The sequence below is a fragment of the Crotalus tigris genome, unplaced genomic scaffold (genome assembly GCF_016545835.1).
Source record: "Crotalus tigris isolate CLP2741 ecotype Arizona unplaced genomic scaffold, ASM1654583v1 scf7180000018491.14276545383:2951260, whole genome shotgun sequence".
Lineage (NCBI taxonomy): Eukaryota > Metazoa > Chordata > Lepidosauria > Squamata > Viperidae > Crotalus > Crotalus tigris.
In genome coordinates this window covers 2,747,594-2,766,897 of record NW_024097037.1, presented here as the reverse complement: position 1 = coordinate 2,766,897, position 19,304 = coordinate 2,747,594, and the positions used below count along the sequence as shown (strand labels likewise).

The 19,304-nt window shown below is 37.4% G+C and overlaps 1 protein-coding gene across 3 annotated transcripts in view; it reads left to right on the top strand.

Moving 5' to 3' along the window:
- TMPRSS6 (transmembrane serine protease 6) overlaps nt 1-18,102 on the top strand; it is a 31,311-nt gene extending 13,209 nt beyond the window's left edge. For 2 of the 3 annotated variants that reach the window (XM_039353119.1, XM_039353121.1), the window contains exons 6-18: nt 448-489; nt 2,470-2,674; nt 3,513-3,649; nt 6,129-6,241; nt 6,957-7,066; nt 8,423-8,568; nt 9,628-9,726; nt 10,622-10,735; nt 12,049-12,165; nt 13,965-14,136; nt 14,844-15,115; nt 15,977-16,113; nt 16,292-18,102. In XM_039353119.1, the coding sequence (XP_039209053.1) occupies nt 448-489; nt 2,470-2,674; nt 3,513-3,649; nt 6,129-6,241; nt 6,957-7,066; nt 8,423-8,568; nt 9,628-9,726; nt 10,622-10,735; nt 12,049-12,165; nt 13,965-14,136; nt 14,844-15,115; nt 15,977-16,113; nt 16,292-16,453 (1,826 nt within the window). In that variant the 3' untranslated portion in view covers nt 16,454-18,102. The remainder of the gene's footprint in view (nt 1-447; nt 490-2,469; nt 2,675-3,512; nt 3,650-6,128; nt 6,242-6,956; nt 7,067-8,422; nt 8,569-9,627; nt 9,727-10,621; nt 10,736-12,048; nt 12,166-13,964; nt 14,137-14,843; nt 15,116-15,976; nt 16,114-16,291) is intronic. The other variant, XM_039353120.1, reaches the window with a different exon arrangement.
- The last annotated feature ends 1,202 nt before the right edge of the window (nt 18,103-19,304 follow it).

Below are 19,304 nucleotides of genomic sequence, written 5' to 3'. Positions count from 1 at the left end.
AACCAGGGGTCTTCAGACTTGGCCCTTCTCTGACTTGTGGACTTCAACTCCTAGAATTCCTCAGCCAGGTATGCTGGCTGAGGAATTCTGGGAGTTGAAGTCCACAAGTCATAAAAGGGCCAAGTTTGAAGACCCCTGGCTTAAACTAACCATAGCTACCAATCCAGGTGTCATAGTAACCTCATATTTGAAGTAGGAGATGATGGCTATTGAGCTCCTCTTTTGGCACCTGTTGGGAAGGAGAGCGATGCTTACAATGTGGATTTGCAGAATTTTTAAATTGTGGCTTAGAATTAGGTTTGAACTGAAGTGTTATTGCAAAAGAGAGAGGAGTAAAATGGACCAGGAATATGACTGACATGAACCTGAGCAAGGAGCGTTAGGTAGTTCAGTTGTGGCATCTCATGTGTTTGTCTTCCTTTTTTCTTTTTCTTTTCTTTTCCACAGAATCCAGTCTCAAAGACATAATAATGCTGAAATCCACCTTGGGTAGGCTCTTTATTTCCCCCTTTCTTTTATTTATTTAATTTATTTGTTTATGTTTGTTGCATTGTAAAATAAAAGACTTTTGCAGACAACCCATCAATTAATGTGACATCAGGGACCAAAATGAAATATTTTTGTAACATTGTGTACCATTTTAATGTTGCACTTTTATTTTTATACTGATGCACTTTTTAGCATGGGCTGACTTTTTATCTAATGCTTGTTAGCGTCTCTTTAAGTCCATCTTACATGAAAAAGATGGTTAATAAGAAATATGAATCATAGCAGCATACATGATGCTAATTCTGCCCCCAATATCTCTTCCACTAGTTGTTTCAGCAAGCAGCCTACTTTTCACAAATTAAAGAAAAAATATCTAACCATCTTAAAGCAAATTTCTTTCTGTACGTACCACATTAATTGTGTATGTATGCATTAAATGTGTATGCCACCAACTCTTTCCAGACTCACAGAGCCTTATCTAACAGTGTAAAAAAACAGCCAGATAAAAGATGTAGAATAACACAAAAACAATTCATTAACTGAATCCAAGAGATATAAATAATGTAAATTGAAAGTACCTTTCAGAAAATTCAGTCTTCACTAACTTCTGGAAAGTGATCACCAAAGGAACCAGTCTAACTTCAAGGAGAAGCTTTTTATAAGCTTTTTCTGGCTTTATCTCATCTGGCCTTGTGAAACTGGGATACAATAAGCAGCTTCTCCTGGAAAGACCTCTTGCACAGGAGAAATCTAGTTGGAATAAGTAGTCCTAGGCTGTGGGAACAACTACTTTTTGTGGTACATATTAATATGTAGGTCTCAGTAAATCAAAACTTATTCCTCAGCATCAGCAATAGGCTTGTTTTCCAGCAACCCAAGTATGTGAAGGACCCCATTTCCTGGCTATATTGTCATCTATGGTGACATTTGTTTCTTGGCTGCCATGTATATTTAATTTTGTATTATATTATAACTTCTTTTTAATTGTTTTATGAATGTTTTATACCCAGAGTTACTTGTTTGGGATGGGTGGCTATAGAAATTGATTGATTGATTGATTGATTGATTCATTGGATGAATGAATGAATGACTAGTGTATGATTCTCAGTACATGTTAATGCAAGCAAAGCTTCCATGAATATACGCCAAGCTACCTTGTGTACATGAAGGCTGAAAATAGCATTAACGTGATAAAAGGGTGTAAATTCTTTAAATGTTCCTTGTTTTAAACCTAAGATTGAACAGATGCATAGAGCAGACTCATTTCCAATGGGAGAATTATTGAAATCATGGGGAACTTGGTACAAAATTATCTATTTGGAATAATAATAATAATAATAATAATAATAATAATAATAATAATAATAATAATAATAATAATAATAAAGTTGGAAGGGACCTTGCAGGTCATCAAGTCCAACCCCCTGCTTAGGCAGGTAACCCTATATCATTTTGAACAAATGGCTGTCCAGTTTCTTCTTAAAAACTTCCAGTGTTGGAGCATTCACCACTTCTGGAGGCAGGTTGTTCCACTGGTTAATTGTTCTAACTGTCAGGAAGTTTCTCCTTAGTTCTAGGTTGCTTCTCTCTTTGGTTAGTTTCCACCCGTTGCTTCTTGTCCTGCCTTCAGGTGCTTTGGAAAATAGCTTGACTCCCTCTTCTCTGTGGCAGCCCCTGAGATATTGGAATACTGCTATCATGTCCCCCCTCATCCCTCTCTTCATTAAAGAATAGACTACACATAGATTTTGGAGGTAAATAGGAATAGGATGGTTAGCAAGGTTTTGCATAAAAATAGAAAGTAGCACGAAAGATTGGATATTTCAGTAAAAAAAACAACACATCAAAAGCCCTGGTTTATGCAGAACTTATTTTTTTTCCTTAAAACTGTGGGTGGATTAAGCATATTTGGTTTCTTCCATGTCATCTCTTATCAACTGCATGGTGCATTCTTCCATTTTGACTGTATCCTCTGTTTAGGCTGCTATAGGTACAGCTACATCAGAGAGGACGTGGTTCTAAAACTGAAGGGTCCAGACTTTTTAGCCTCCAGCTGCCTTTGGCATCTCCATGGCCCCAAAGGTCACATGATCAAACTTCACCTGGAATGGACTCTCTCTGAATGCAGGGACCGGCTGGCAATGTATGATGCAGCAGGGCCATTGGAGAAACAGCTCATCACTTTGTAGGTACCCTTGATTTTGTAGCAGAACAACGGGTAGAAAAGAAGAGTAGTTGTGTATTCTATATCTCTCCCATTATTCACATCAATGAAGAATTCAGTTTAGGTTCAGGATATACAGGAAGTTTCATTTTGCAAAATGATGATCCAAATAATCAATGAAAGTAGTACACATTGAAGTAATGAAAAAGCTACTAACGATTACAAATCCTGTGGAGTACAGTAAGGCAATTTTTCAGTCTCTAGGGTAGTTAGTTTTGGTTTTGGTTAGTAGCAGATAAAGAAAAAGAAATGTCTGTTGCAGTTTTGTGTTGGTTTACAGAGCTACTCCTGCACTGATGTTTGATGTTAAAATCAAAATTAGCATTCTGGTGGATTTTAACCTCTCTTAGCCATGTCTTCTAACCCCTAAAATCTGTTCTTTAAAAAAACAAAACAAAAGCAAGACAGGAATGGTACAGTTATCATTAGCCTCTCCTTCTCAAAATACAAGTTGAGCCAACTATGTCTAATTACATTTTGCCAGAAAGATATGACAAGAACATAGAAGCTACTGTATTTACATTTTCTTACATGCCTAATATGTTTCTAGCCCCCAGGGAGGTAAATATTTGAAAGAACACACATGTGTTTTGGATGATCTATCTAGCCCCCCATAATTTATTGTTGCCAAAATATTTTATTTATTTAGGGACATGTATTTATTTCCTGGTATTTTTTACTATGCAATGACTTTTCTTTACCTCTCCTCCTCATTTCTTGCTCCTCTTTCTTTATAAAAAAATCTCCCTTCATCCTTTTCATCTTGCAAATATGATAATAATCTGTTTTCATTCTTCAGACTATATGGGTGTAGCCGGCAAGAACCTGTGGTTGAAGTTCTATCTTCTGGTCCAGTCATGTCTATTGTATGGAAGAAGGGGATGTACAGCTACTATGATCCTTTCATACTCTCTGCTCAGGCTGTGCCTTTTGAAGGTAAACAAGGATATGGACAGAAAGAGATAGAAAATGTAGATTGCATTTGTGTTCTTCTAAAGATCTGTTTTTTGTATATTTTCCAGGTACTGATTCTGTTAACTTTAAGACACATATCTGCAACTGGGATTCACAAACAGTTGGAAGACAAATGTTCAGATCAAATCTAGTATTAATAAAGAAGGATATCTGATATTAAGGTTATTGTAAAAAACAGAAAAATTGTGCTGTCATTAGACATAGGACACTCTAGGTGAGAGCAGAAGGAGGCATTTCAGTACAGCATGGACTGGGCTGTCTATAGGCTGTACTGTGCAATTACACTGAGGAACTTTGACATGACCCAGCTGGGAATATCAAAAGTCTGGAGAACTCTTCCCTAGGCTAAGATGCAATTGTACTTTGCTACCTGGTTGTCTTTCTCATGCAATTGTACTTTGCTACCTCAGTCTTCCTCTAATGGGCAGTTTTGTTGTTATCACAAGAACTAGTTTGATTTTTTTTCAAAACTTTCCCCCAGCTCCTGCTACAATGAGTAAATATAAATATAGAAAACTACCTAGTGTTTTGCTTTTGCTTTGCATCCTCTCATTGGTTAGCTGGAAGGAACAGTGGCTGGCAGCATGGTAGGACAGAGTGTAGCTGTGGTAGGAAACAGCTGAAGACAGTTTTAAAAAATAAAGCTAGTGCTATGTGGTTCTTGTACCCTGAGATTATAAGCATAACTCATAAAGCCTACAAATAGTTCAAATTTAATCCCTGGTTTTAGGCAGTGGAACTGAGAAATAAAATCTTTTACTTGATTGTTGGAAGAGTTCACATAGCTGCCTGCTGGAGTAGGCCAGCTACTCAATCTTTTCATGTATTGGGTTACATGCCAATTGAGAATTATGGGAAGAGGGTTGTCCGGTACTTCTTTATGGTACCTGGAATAAAAAGGCAAGAAATAAATAAAGCTGAGCTGGGTAAATTATGGCCTGATTCAGTGTAAGGATATTTCATTTTTTTAAGTCAGAATCCTTTTTCAGTATTAGCATCAGGGTGCATAATAACTTGAAAGAGTTTGCTTAAAATTAATCTGTGAATCCAGCCGCAGAAAAGAAAATAATGGATGGTTGACTTATGAGTAGGTGAAAATGGTAGGTATAACACATGTGCACCAATCATAAACAAAGCTACCCCAAAGGAATGGTCAATCAAACCCCAATTATGGGAAATGTCTTTTTAATTAGCAGGTTTTAGATAGGTGGGGGTTATGCATCTTGGATGTACATTGATTGACTTTAGTTCTCCAAGAAAAAGCTCCAGATTGAAGCTTTTTAAAGAATTGTATAACTAGAAATTGGAAATGCCAATCTCCAGGAACAAACTTTTCGCATCATCCTTGCTACTGCACTTTCGGCATGGCCACTGCTACTGAGCCTTGGTTTTATTTATTCGTTTGTTTATTAGTCAAATTTACAAAGCTGCCCATTTCATCAAAGGCAGTTAACAAGAAATGGATAAAATCACGCATAAAAAAACCCCAACAACATAAAAGATATAAAAATCATTTCAAAAATAAATATTATAAAAAAAAACAGAGATACAAACTCTAGGCATTATTTATTTCTAGTCATCTAAATAAGTCTCCAGTTCCCTGGAAGCCTCAGGCCTGATAACATAACCAGGTCTTGAGAGTCTTCTGGAATGTCAAAAGGAATGGAGCTAATCTAATTTTTAAAGAATGTTCCTTAAAGTGGGTACCATAATGGAGAAGGAGGGGCACCGGAGCTTGGACAAAGACAGACTAGCTGGAGATCCTACTTATTTTGGACTTCACAATTCAGCAACAACTAGAAGATAGAAAAGAATGAAGAACAAGCTGCCAGTTAAGTTTTATAAAATATATCCACTCCAGGTGGCTAATAATGAAATGCTAGCAGCATTATTAGAAGAACATTGGTGACTGCTCCCTAAGGAAAGACACTGAATCTTGTTTGGAAGACTTATGTGGAGACTCATAAGGGTTTGGTGTGAAATTCAGATCACTATAATTTTTAGATGAATGTCCTGATTTGAACAGACCAAATATAAAGGCTCACCTAGAGCACATACCCATGCTACAGTTTGCAATTTGGGGAAACTTTACAGCATAGTTCATAAGTGAAAAATGCACACCCAAATAAGTAAATCATTATTAAAAGCCCTCAAAAATTATGTCTGAAGAAAATAATAGCTCAAAACGTGTGTTCCCATCAATATTTTTTTAAACTGTGCATACAGTATATATGAATAGTAAACATTGGCTGAACAAAATTTGCCAGTGAGAATCAGATGAGCAAATTGCTGAAAGTGAAATAAGTTGCTTTATTAATATTTATCATAACTAGTATGTTAGCATTTGTATTAAATATCCTCATTTTTTTGTCAAAATAATAAACATGAGCAACATTTTCTATGGGACACAATGGGTGTGACAATGCTTCTGTCTTTTCAGCCTGCCAGATGAATCTAACATTGCAGGAAAGCTGGGGACGGCAAGGGAACATCAAGACTCCTTACTATCCAAGTTACTATGCACCAAATACACAATGCACTTGGCACATGATGGTATGATCTTGGCAGTTCCTAAGCAAAACTGAGCTGTGTGTACTTTTACATTTAAATAAGAGAAGCCAAATATACCTTTATTCTGTTATGTTGTAAATTCTCATTATCTTTATGTTCTACTCTTCCCCAAAAGTTGCACATAAACAGATAGTTAACACCATTCACCTGAAAGAATAGAGATTTGAATTTCTCTGTATTGAAAAGTCTTAAAGTGGCAGTACTGTCATATTTTATAAGCTCTTACTGATCTCACTGATGTATTTTAATACAGTTTGTTTTGTATTTTAGGAAAACTATTTTCCTTTTCCTTTCTTTCTCAGCCCTCATGCTTTGTAACACTCATTTTTGTATTGAAGAACCAGGGACAAAGCTCCATTTCTGTATGTAAATAAAACTCTCAGCAGTTTTCCATGTCATAAGAGATCCAAGTAGATGTAATGGTTAAGGCTAGAAACTGAGAGACGGTGAGTTCTAGTCCTGCCTTAGCTATTGCACTTAGACTTATATATTGCTTCATAGTGCCTTATAGTCCTCTCTGAGCCCTCTTTTAGACCTAAAGCCAGCTGGGTGACTCTCTCTCAGCCCAGGGAAAGATGCTGTGGCAAACCATTTTTGAAAAACCTTGCCAAGAAAACAGCAGGGACTATCCAGACCAATTCAAAGGCACATACTCACAGAAATGCCTCTACCGTCCACTGCATTTCCTTCTTTGTAGGTCCCATCTCTGGAGTATGGAGTTGTTCTTTGGTTTGATGCTTACACTCTCAGGAGGCAGAAGTATGACCTTCCATGTACTCAAGGCCAATGGACCATCCAGAACAGAAAGTAAGGATCTACAGACATCTTGGTATGTTCATCTTACAGGAGTGACTTACAAAAAACCATATCTATGATAGTAAAACAAATAGGAAAGCTTTTTTTTAAAAAAAAACACTTTTGACTTGCCTATCTGATGTCCTCCAAACATGCTGAATATCAGCTACCCAACCTAGACAGCATGCTGCTTTTTAGGATTTATAAAGAGGACCAAGTATGAGAATTTTTCTCTATTTAAAAGTTTCTTATGTTATATTTTAGAACTGGAAGAGAAGAATCAAGCAATTAAAGATGAACAATGCAGTCTTAGACATGCTTAATCAGAGTAAGCTTCAACAGATTCAGCAGGACTTAAATTTACAAAATGCATCTGAGTTCATGAAACATCTTTCCCCCAAAGAAATTGGATGGTTTCATAACTTTTGTGAAATCAGCCTCTTGCTATCTATAAGTTAAATTCTGTAATGAAATTGCTCTCTTCATAAATACTCCAGCTCATTGTTAAATGACTTGGAATTATATTTCAGACTGAGTTTCCCATCATCTTTGCTATCCATCACTCAAAGATGTGATTCTTGAGAAATGATTTATCTGCTTCTGCTGCTTCATATCTTCAGTGTATTGAGTTTTTGGGACTCTGTGCATTTAACAACTGTATGATGGACAGATATTCAGAATATACAATTTTCCATTTTTGCTATATTCATGATGCTAAGGAAAATAGCACTTGCTAGATTTCTGGTAATAATCCATTTTTTAAAAGAAAAAGTGATTTTCCTTAAAGATATTGAAAAACAAGTTCCAATTCCCCCCAACTACCCAACAGTTGAATAGTTTTCTTGCTATATAGCTACATTACTTAAACTGGCTCAATTTAAAATAAGAAATCCAATTTTGAATTTGGTCTCATGTTTGTAATTAATTTCCTCCACTTTTTCAACATTATACTTTCATCAGGTGAGCCTTCTTCCTGCCGCCAAAGTTTATAGCTCCCTTCCTCATTTTTAAAACAAGGCCAATGAATTTATTTTGGGGGGTTAGCAACTTGGGTTCTAGTGTTCTGGTTGTGTCCACAACTAATGCCAATCTCAGCATACATATACTGTATAGCTAATCCTGGAAGACAGTAACTTATTTTAATTTTATCCACTGTGGGAATTGTAGGTAATTTTACAATGGCATATGTCTCACAGTGGCTGTCTTATTACCAGCAAGTCTGGCTGTTGGAAGAGATCCAGAAGGTGATGGTTTTGACCTTCTCTTGCTCCCTAAATTTCATGACATCTTTCTTCCTATATCCTTGGTGTTTTCAAAGGCAAGATGGTTGATTGTGATTTATTGCCCTAGTCTTTTTTAAAAATCTAGATTCTGTGGTCTGCGGATTTTGCAAGCCTATGCTGAAAGAATACCTGTGACATCTAGAGCTGGTGTCACCATCAACTTTACTTCTCAGATCTCCCTAACGGGGCCTGGAGTGTGGGCTGCTTACAGTCTATATAATCAATCAGATCGTGAGTACATGGTAGTCTCTAAAACATGCAGTTCAGCTAACTGGAAACTATGGAAAAATCAACGCATGCTTTGTTATGAATGTTGCCATTGTGACTGAACATGAATCAAGGGCCATACTTGATTCAGACTAATGGGGAACTCGATGCTTTACAGCAGAACATCAATATTATTTAATTGCAGGGAACATTTCTCTAAATGGCCTAGAATGCAGTCTTTTGCATGATTAGCACTACACTTGCAGGTTTTCAATATTCTGCCATGGATCTGGACTGCTGCCTCAACATGCTGCCAGATCTATCACAAACGTGGGAAGGAGTTTCTGCTATTTTCTGGTACCATCCCCACAAACTAATTTCCGCTTCTTAAAAGCATACCAAGTTCAGGTAATATTCTGCTCTCTTCTGTGATGGGCAGGCCTCCTTTCAGATCCCACTAAAATGTCAGAACTAAATGCAACACCAAGCACCAACATTCCAAATGTTTCCATGGTTTTAATAGATAGTGGTGCACTGTTCTCCAGCTTCTAATGTGACAGCCAGTTTTGGTATAGTGTTAAGGCTCCAGGCTAGAAGCCAGAAAACAATGAGTTTTAGTCCCACCTTAGCACAGAACCAGCTAGATGTTGTTGGCTAGCTGTTCTTTCAGCTTCTAGGAATAGTTTCTGAAAATCGTGGCAAGAAAATAGCAGGGACTGGTCTAGGCAATCACCTGGAAATGCACAAGACTGCATTGAAGGAATGTGCACGTGTGCGCACGTACACACACACACACACACACAAACACATATACACCATCACTCACCCTTCTAAAAAGATCATAGTTCCTAATTCTACAGCCAATACTACATGGATTTAAAAACTTTTATGGTTTTAATACCATATTGATAATAATTATTCATTGACATTCTCATGTTTCAAAACTATTATTATAATTTAATTTCACATAGAATTAGAAGTAGATTGGAAGCACAGCACAACGAGATTTAATATTTGAACTGAATTTTGAATATGCATTAAAAACCAACTAATATTCTACTTTATTTTCCATTTTTAAAAAAGCATGCCCCAGAGAATTCCTTTGCCTTGTGAATGGCTTATGTGTGCCAGCTTGTGATGGAATTGAAGACTGCCCCAATGGACTAGATGAGAGAAACTGTGGTGAGCAGTGCTTTATCATTTCCCTCCTCTTCACATCATGCTTGACTTTTGCTCTGTCCTTTTGGAGCAAGAGGATCTCTGCAGGTGACATGTGCTTTTCTCACAGAAGAGTTTATTCCTATCTATGAGTTAGCTTCTCCAAAACATATTGAACATTATACTTTCAGAAGTCCCTATGATGCAGCCATTGGTGAGAAACCATTGGTTGCTTTGGGAAAGGAGATGTACAAATGAAGAAATAGATGCCACCTTCATGAAGTGCTCTGTCATTTAGGTATGAACCCCACTGGCAGAACCTGGACATGGAAGAGTAGACATACATTTTCACACACAAACATACAACATCTTCCCACATTATCTTAGAAAGTGAATTGATTAACGTCATTGCTGGTTGATTTAAGTCTGTAACTCAAGGAATCACATTCTAGCTTGCTTTTTTTCTTTGATTTTCTTTAAAAAAACATATCCAAAGAGCAGAATTATAGGTAACATTTATTGCTTATGTTTTCTCTGTGTGTGTTTGTGTGTCTCTTTCTGTGTGTGTATCTGTGTGTATAGATGTGAAAAATATCTTGGGATAGTAGTTAATTGAATGTGAGTTGACATGCAATTGATGCAAAAAAATGTAAATGTAAAGTATATTTTCCTATAAAGTACAGTTGGCTGAATTTCAAAAACAGTGTTATACTGAATGGCCAGTGAAAATGCACTTATTCTATAAAAACAACATGAAGGCAAAGGCCTTTCAAATGACCAGACACAAAAAGACACATAAAAGCGCATTGAGTATTGGGTGCTGCTTGTACTCAAATGATCTTTTGACTTTTTCGTCCCTGTTGCTCTTCTACCTCCTGATTTTTCTTCTTTCTTTTCCTTATGCTTTGCAATTTGCCAGTCTGCCCTGCAAAATTTCAATGTCAGGAAGACAGCATGTGCATCAATTTCTCCAAGCTCTGTGATAAACATCTGGATTGCATCAATGGGAGTGATGAGGAGCAATGCAATGAAGGTATAAAATCAAGAACATCTATTAAACAAACTTTCTCGAACCTGGTATTCTTAAAAATCAATTTACAGCTGTGAGGACACAGTGGTTAGATTGCAGTATTGCAGGCTAATTCTGCTGACTGCCAGCAGTTCGATCCTAACTGGCTCAAGGTTGGCTCAGCCTTCTTTCCTTCTGAGGTTGGTAAAATGATTGTTGGGGGCAATATGCTGATTCTGTAAACCGAATAAATAGCACCTACAGTAATTAATTGAAGTTTATCAATAAAAGTTTACAGGGTTTTTTTTAAACTCACTGTTACTCATCTCTGGTAGAAAAGGGACCAGCCTGTCATGCAAGTGATATAAAATTGAATAGACTAGCCAGAAGAGAAGAGCTTCAATAAAATTCAAAATAATGTTGATAGGTTAGAGACAATGGGCTAAAAACACAGAATTAAGTTTAATAAATGCTAGGTTTTGTACTTAGGAAATCAAATGTGTAAATATAAGGTGAGTGATTTCTGGAGTGGTAATGGCAGTTGTGAAAAAGATCTTGGGATAGTACTTAATTGAATGTGAGCTGACATATAATGCTGCAAATGTAAATTTAGATTACATCAATAGAAAGTATAATTTTCAAACCAAGGGAAGAAATCATTCCATTCTGTTCTGAACTGTTGTTTCCTATTTTGTGCATCACATTCTTGAAATGCCTGAAAGGAAACCTCTTGAGTGAAGATCAAGACCTGTTCTTTTTTATTCTAGAGTACAGGAAGTAAAATGAATGATTTAAGACATAGGAAATCAAATTCCAATTAAATGTTAAGGGGGAAAATTTCCTAACAGTTAAAACAGCTCAGCAGTAGAACCAAATATCTTTCATTGGAAATTCAAGCAGAGGCTCTACCATCTTGATCTGGATTCCTGAAGGTTGGACTTGATGTTCTGACTCCTTCCATATGATTCCATCTGCATTCTAAGTCTAGCTTACCTTGCTTGTAGCTTTGTTTTCAGAGTACAAATCATTCCTTAATATAAAAGCAATGGGCACTGATGTGATTGTCACTTTCTTTTCACCATTATCATACCTTTGAGATTGAGCTTCATGAGTGTAATCAAGTGCAGCTGGTAGGTAATTTGTGGACCCACCAATACTGCCAAGTTTTAACTCCCAGCCAACATGGTTGCTAACATTTCTGGACATGGTAATTCATGCACATATGGAAGGTCACAAATTCTCCAGCCCTGTGAAAAAATTGCAGTACTGTATCAGTACTGCATCAAATGATAATAAAACCATATTCTCATTTCACCACATGATATATATCTTTGTAGGAATCCCTTGTGGACTTTACACTTACCAATGTGCTGATGGGAACTGTGTGAAGAAGCCCAATCCTCAATGTGACTCAGTTCCTGACTGCAAGGATCAATCGGATGAAATGCACTGTGGTGAGCAACTCAGAGGAAGAGATCCATCCTGTCAGAGGAATTATCTAAAACCATCTGAGTTTCTTCTTCTTAGAATAATCCTAGTAGAAGAGCTGCAGATGTTCATTCTGTCAAGGGTGCTAGCACTAGACTTCAGTCATATGCACTAGTTTTTTCCAAATTTGTGATTGGACTGCAGTTCTCAGAACTCCCAGCAAGCATGATCATACATAACTTACCTGGAGGATGTTAGTATCCTGTCTGATTTGTGTTGGTAGAAATTTGTAATTCTGGGTGGAAATGAATTGCTACAGTAGATTAATTACACATTCAGTTTGGCGTGTCTGTGGAGTTTCTCAGTCATCCTGGTCATGGTTGTCCCAAAGATTCTTTTTTTCACGAGGCAACTGGACTTTCTTGTCTTTGTTTGAAGACGTTTCACTTCTCATCCAAGAAGCTGCTTCAGCTTTGACTGGATGGTGGGGAATGACAGGAAAAAAGCACCTTTGGGACATCCAATTTGGAGGGACTCAATATCAAATGGTTCTCATGCAGAATATCAACATTCTCCTTCTGGGAATAATATAAATGCGGGAAATGTTCAGTGAATGGATATTATCATGTATATATTGAATCATTCATGTCAAAAGAACAGTAATATTCAAGGTATATGTTTTCCTTTTCATTGAAATCAAAACTTGCATTTTACCCCTTTCTATTCCAATAATTCCCTCTCCCCATATGGATTAATCCATTTTTCCATTTGCATTTACAAGGCTCCAAAGGCTGAGTGTGACTGTTTTGGCAAGATGGTGAATGAAGAGGGTATACACAGTTTCTGTGGCAGAAACACTGATTTTGAAATCCATATGTTACATTTATACCTTGCTTTTCTTCTAAGAGGTCCAAGTGACAGATAGAGTATTCTTTCCTGCATTCCCCCAATGTAAAACAACAGACCCCAAATCAGAATGTTGTTTTTCTATGGCTGATAGTGATATTTGATACTTGATATGTCTTTTTCTTAGTCCAACTTCTTTTATTACTATTCCATACAGTGGTCAACATCAACATTTGTGGGCAAATAGCAGCTGAGATTAGATTTTTCAGCTAGTAATTGAATAGAAAACTTTGAGACTTAAGAGCTGCTTTTTATTTAAAATATGGTCATCATAAACACATTTACAATGTACAACTTGGACTATGTTCTTACTGAATCTGCTCTGATTTTACAAGAAATAAAGATATTTATATGGCTATGAAAATACTTGGTTTCAAGATTCAGTTAGAATGAAATACTATCAAGACTCCGAACTGACTTTTTGAATTGGACCAATGATTCTGCTCAAATTGGGTTTTTTTTTCACGAGTCAGAAAATGTTTTGAATTAATTTGATGCTCAAATTGGATTGCCAATCCAAGAATTCAAACTGAAACCAATCAGCTGTTCCTAATGGAGTCACTCATCAAACTGCACACTCCCAACAATTTGTTCACTAGCATTATATGCCAAGTGATTAACGTATGGGAACCAATTCAATGTAATTAGGGATTTGGACTGAGTCCAGAGAAACTCAAGTTTGGCTCTGCCAATCATCAGCAACCTGTATATCCTCACAAGAATGCTTGTGAAGATAAAATGAGAGCAGACACCACCTAGTACACCAACTTAAACTTCCTCCCAGAGGAAAGCATGAGGCATAAATGCAGTGGATGAATGCATGGTATCAGAAAGAAAAACTTGGATTTCTCTGTAGGTATGATTTTTCAAAACAGGAAAACAAAAATCCATCACAAAAAGTTTCTCTCTTTTTTCTCAGACTGTGGAGTGCAGGAGACAGGAACACAGAGAATTGTTGGTGGTGCTCATTCTGTGGAAGGGGAGTGGCCTTGGCAAGCGAGTTTGCAAGTCCGTGGGCACCACCTTTGTGGGGGAACATTGATTGCAGATCGCTGGGTGATCACTGCAGCTCACTGTTTCCAGGAAGATAGGTAAATAAAAGGTTTGAATGTCTTAAAACTCACCTTTTTATGTTTGCTTTTTCTCACAGTATCACTTGCACTGGATTTCCTTAATCAGATAAATTAGTAACCCTGAACAAATAGTTAAATGTATGCATTTAGTCTACAGCAAAATCCACAATCTTGTAATAACATTTTTGCTAGTTTTTTTTCTCCTTGTTAATTGTTCTAGGATTGCTTCAGGGAGAATACTGGGCAACATCCTGTCTGCTATTCTGCTCCATCCTATTTCTTTCCTCTCATCATTTCTTTTTCACGATAGGTTCACATGATAAGAGATATGTTGGTCTTTTGAAACACCATAAGACTCTTGCATAAAACCTACATGTCTACTCCTTTATTTACAGCCACCATCTAAGCTAATTTTAACTGCTCCTGGTTTCTCTCTTCCTCTTTTCCCTTTCTTCCCTGCAAGAAATTACGTGCTTACAATGTTCTTCCCTTAGGATAAGCCTCTCCACAGAAGATGCAATGGCTTGTGACCAACAAAATTTTACACATTAATAAAGCCATTTTAACAAATGTTGGGTCTTGGGCAGAGTTTGACCAGGAGTAAGACAGTTTCTTTTCTTCCCTAAACCCAGAGTCCTCTGAGCTGTACTTGGGAGCTCGATACATGAAGTAACGAGAAAAAAACCAAAGTCGCTGAAGCTATTTCCCACTCTTTTCTTCTGCAGTCAGGTTTCCCCCACAGTCTGGACCGTATACCTGGGCAAGCATTTTCTGAACGCCAGTAGCCACAATGAGGTTTCCTTCAAAGTGAACCGTATCTTGCAGCATCCCTACTATGAAGAAGACAGCCACGACTATGATGTGGCTCTGTTGCAACTTGACCATCCAGTCATCTATTCTTTTTTCATCCAGCCCATCTGCTTGCCTGCCAGCTCCCATCTCTTTGAGCCTGGCCTCTTGTGCTGGGTCACTGGCTGGGGTGCAATCCAGGAAGGAGGTACATTATTTTGTTTGTGTGTCCTTAAGGCCCCTTTCTTTTTTTAAATTTAAAAGGATGTATCAGATATAATCATATAATAAAAAGGCATCCTAAGCTTTTGCCAAAAGGAGTGTGCAATAACTTAAAAGTTGGCCGGTGAAAGCAAATTCAGCCTCAAAGGAATACTACATGTCTATTAAACTAAGGCCAAGCATTGCAAGGGCTTTGCAGCAAGATGTTACTGTATCAAGCTCCCTCTAGTGGATCCTTGCATAAATCATGCAAAAACTGCAGCATACTTAGGAATGCCAGGTTGACTTCAATATTTGTTCCTTTCCTCTTTCCTCTCCATAAGTGCATTTGCTCAGGAGGGTCTTCCAAGCATCTGGAATGAAAGTGACTAAGATTCATTCCAGAACAGCAGCTGCCAGAGGAATAATACCACTTGATCCAACCCATTCTGTTAGGCTCCAACAGGGTATCTTATTTACTAAACGGTACCATTCCATTTCTTATTCAATGGAGATTTCTAAAACAGGGAAATGGACCTACAATGTCACACTTTTTAGTATGAAGCAGGTAAACATCGACCTGAAAGAACTGTTGCATCCCTATAGAACAGGGTTTCATTCCAATCTCCACATTTTCTATAGCAAGGTTTCCCAACCTTGACAATTTTTAAGACATGTGGACTTTAACTCCCAGAATATCCCAGCCAGCATGACTGGCTGAAAAATTTTGGAAGTTGAAATACATGTATCATTGAGTTGCCAAGGTTGGGAAACCTTGCAATAGAATGTGGAAATTGGAATTTCATAGGAACAGAAAACATTTTCTTCCTGTGGTCAGTTCTGCTAATCTGCAACTCCTCTCGCATAGGTCCTACAAGCAAGATTTTGCAAAAAGTGGATGTGCAATTAGTTCAGCAAGACATTTGCAGTGAAGCTTATCATTATCAGGTCTCTCCCAGAATGCTTTGTGCTGGCTACCATGAGGGTAAAAGGGACTCCTGTCAGGTAAATTTAAGCACTAGTTTCCATGATCTAGAAAGAACTTTTCCCTGTCCTGTGAAGCTGCCTTATTTGCATGCAATGTCACACACTGAGTGTTGCAAAGCTCATTACTCAGAGCTTTCTCTTTTCTGTCTATTTGAATTATTTTTCTTCTAACTGCTATTTCGTTTCACTTTTCTAGGGAGATTCTGGAGGACCTCTTGTTTGCCAGGAAGCCAGTGGCAAGTGGTTTCTAGCTGGTGTGGTGAGCTGGGGAATGGGTTGTGCACGTCCCAATAACTACGGAGTGTATACCAGAATTACTAGTATGAAGGAATGGATGAAACAAACTATGTCAAACTGAACATCATTCTAAATTCCTCCTTTTGTTACAAGGTGACACTGTCGAGGAGACGCTTTTAGTCTTTGTCCCACTGTTCAAATAGCCGAAATTGTGGAGACATCCCATCTTACACCTGGCTCCTGTTGCACCTGATATTCAAATATTGGTCTTTAAGGATGTTTTAGAATGTGGAGAAGTCTAGGAAGGCCACTGAGGAAAGATTGTTCAAAATAAATATAAAAGTAGAGATGCTGCTCCAATGAAAGATAATGACTGTAGACTGATCCTTAGATTAGTTTGGATGGAAAATCCAAGACATCAGGAAAGTTGATTCTCTTGAATGTTAAATGTGGAAATAGAAATTGGAAGTCTATCTAGTTCTTCTTGTATTATTTAAAAATCAATCCCAAATGAATTGACCAAAACATTGACAAATAGGAGGAGCTATTTGTGGAATGTTAAGGGAAGAGCATCAGTTGCATTTTGTATTATTACTTACATGACTCATGCCTTATCTATGTGCTGATTATTTGAAAAAAATATGCATGGATTTTCCTACTGCTAAGATTATTGGAGTTTTCAATGGACATATCTGGAAAGAAACCCGCAATGAGCAGAATACAAATGTATTTCAAGGTCACATCCTTATCCAGCAGTAGTCACTCATCTACTGCAGCTTCACCCCAAACTACTTTGTGGATAAGGCAGGAGATGCCTCTTAATTTAAGACTGGCAATAAAAATCCTTAAAAAGCCAAATCAGAAAACAGAGTATGTTGTCCCACGTTTGCATAATGGCCCTGCCTGCACAAAATGGCTGATCTGGTGATCCCTTTCCCTGGCCAACTGATCGACCATCCATGTCTTGACAGTGCATGATAACTGACAACCATTCTCTTTTAGTTCTCCCAGAAACAAGTAGGCAGCCAGATCAAGACAACCTGCTTCTACTTAAAGCATCCAGGTAGATTGACTCCCTTTACAAAATTGAGATTCTCTGCCTTGCATGAGATCATTTCATCGATCTGGACTGAAGAGCAAGAGTTGTTTTGCAGTCAAAATGTTTACTGCAAATTTAAATAGATTTCAGTCACCTCACATCATTTGACAGCAAAAGAGAAATTCTGTCAATAAATGCAAGGAATCTGTAACTGAATAGCCTCAGCTTATGTTCAGAGCTATAGTTTTGTATAATGAAACTATCCTGAAAATGATATAAACATGCTTCAGAGGTTTCTAATACTAATGCGCCTCTTGTCAACAAGAGGATGTTTGTTGCGCAGCATAAATTTATCTTTTTTTTTTACTTGAACAGTTATGGCGTATTTGTCCTCAGCAAAAACTGTAGAGCTTTTATTTTAACAGCCCATCAACTTGAACATACTTCTTACAATGATATTACAATGACTTTAAATGTAGCAGGACAGTGGCAGGCTAGCATTAGGATATGGGTTGAAGCTACTAGACTCAATTACCATCTCTTCAAAAATAGAAGAGCTGGTAAACACAGCAGAGGACCTTAAGTTGGTAATGTGCTTGTAGTATCATCCTAGGTTGATTCTTCCCCATGTTTTGTTTAGACTGATAGGCAGCTAGCAATTGCCCCATGCTTATTTATAATCAATGAAGAGGGGATCAACCTAAACTTCAAAGCACCTGAAGACAGAACAAGAAGAAATGGATGGAAACTAATCAAGGAAAGAAGCAACCTAGAACGAAGAAGAAATTTCCTGACAATTAGAACAATAAATCAGTGGAACTACTTGCCTCCAGAAGTTGTGGATGTTTCAATACTGGAGGTTTTTAAGAAGAGATTGGACAACCATTTGTTTGAAATGGTATAAGATTTCTTGTTTGAGCAGGGAGTTGGACTAGAAGACCTCCAAGGTCCCTTCCAACTCTGTTATTGTTAATTCCAAACCAATCAACTTGATTTCAGAACTAATTAAAGACACACTTCTTGTGATATGGGTGGTTATATACATCTGATAAATAAACACAATTTTGGTACCACCAGAAACTGCTCACAGCATTCTAAGCTAGTCCAAATTGTTTTGGCTCTGAAGGGGGCCAAATCTTTTAAGAACGTCTGCTTTCCACCAGAGGGCAGAAAGAACACACAAACTAAAAACCAGTAACTATTTTGTTATGCTTTCATGACTTATAGCAGGTTCTTGAAGCTGCTACTTCAACCTGATAAGACCATTCGTGCTTGGTTTGAATCAATAACTTTTGAGAGTGCATTATTTAATATTGAAAGTGTACCTAGTGGCACTTCTTCAATCATAAAATTGAATTCATGTTTTCATGAAATGAATAGTTACATATAAACGGCTGAATTCATTCTTGGAACATTTTTTCTAACTGGCAATGCCTTTAAAAAACTTCTAAATACTCCAGAGAGGTTAAGACTGTGGGTGTTTTGGTAAAAGTTTAAAATCCAGATTCTTTAATCGATAAAAGTATGGCCAAGATTGCATACCTTACTAAGTCAGAGTTTCCTTAAATGAGTTATGGTTTAATGAAAAAATTCCAATTGGTTCTTAACTATATTTGGAAAAACACATTTAATTTAGCATGTTTTCTGAACACAGCCTAAGGTTTCAAACCCATATGAATGGACAATGACATTCAAAGAAAATAAATTTCATGAAACATACTTTCTTTTCCATATTAGAAGCTGGAAAAATAGATCTCCTTGCTCTTTATAGCACTGGAAAAGGGGCGTTGTCTTACCTGAACGCCTTTTCTCAGCAGGATGATATAGAGTCCAATGGATGGGTTCTATGATAGTCTTCCCGCCCGACAGACTAGGTCAAAACTTTGGCCACACCCTTCCTCTGGGCGTGACTCCAGTTTTGACTGAGACGAGT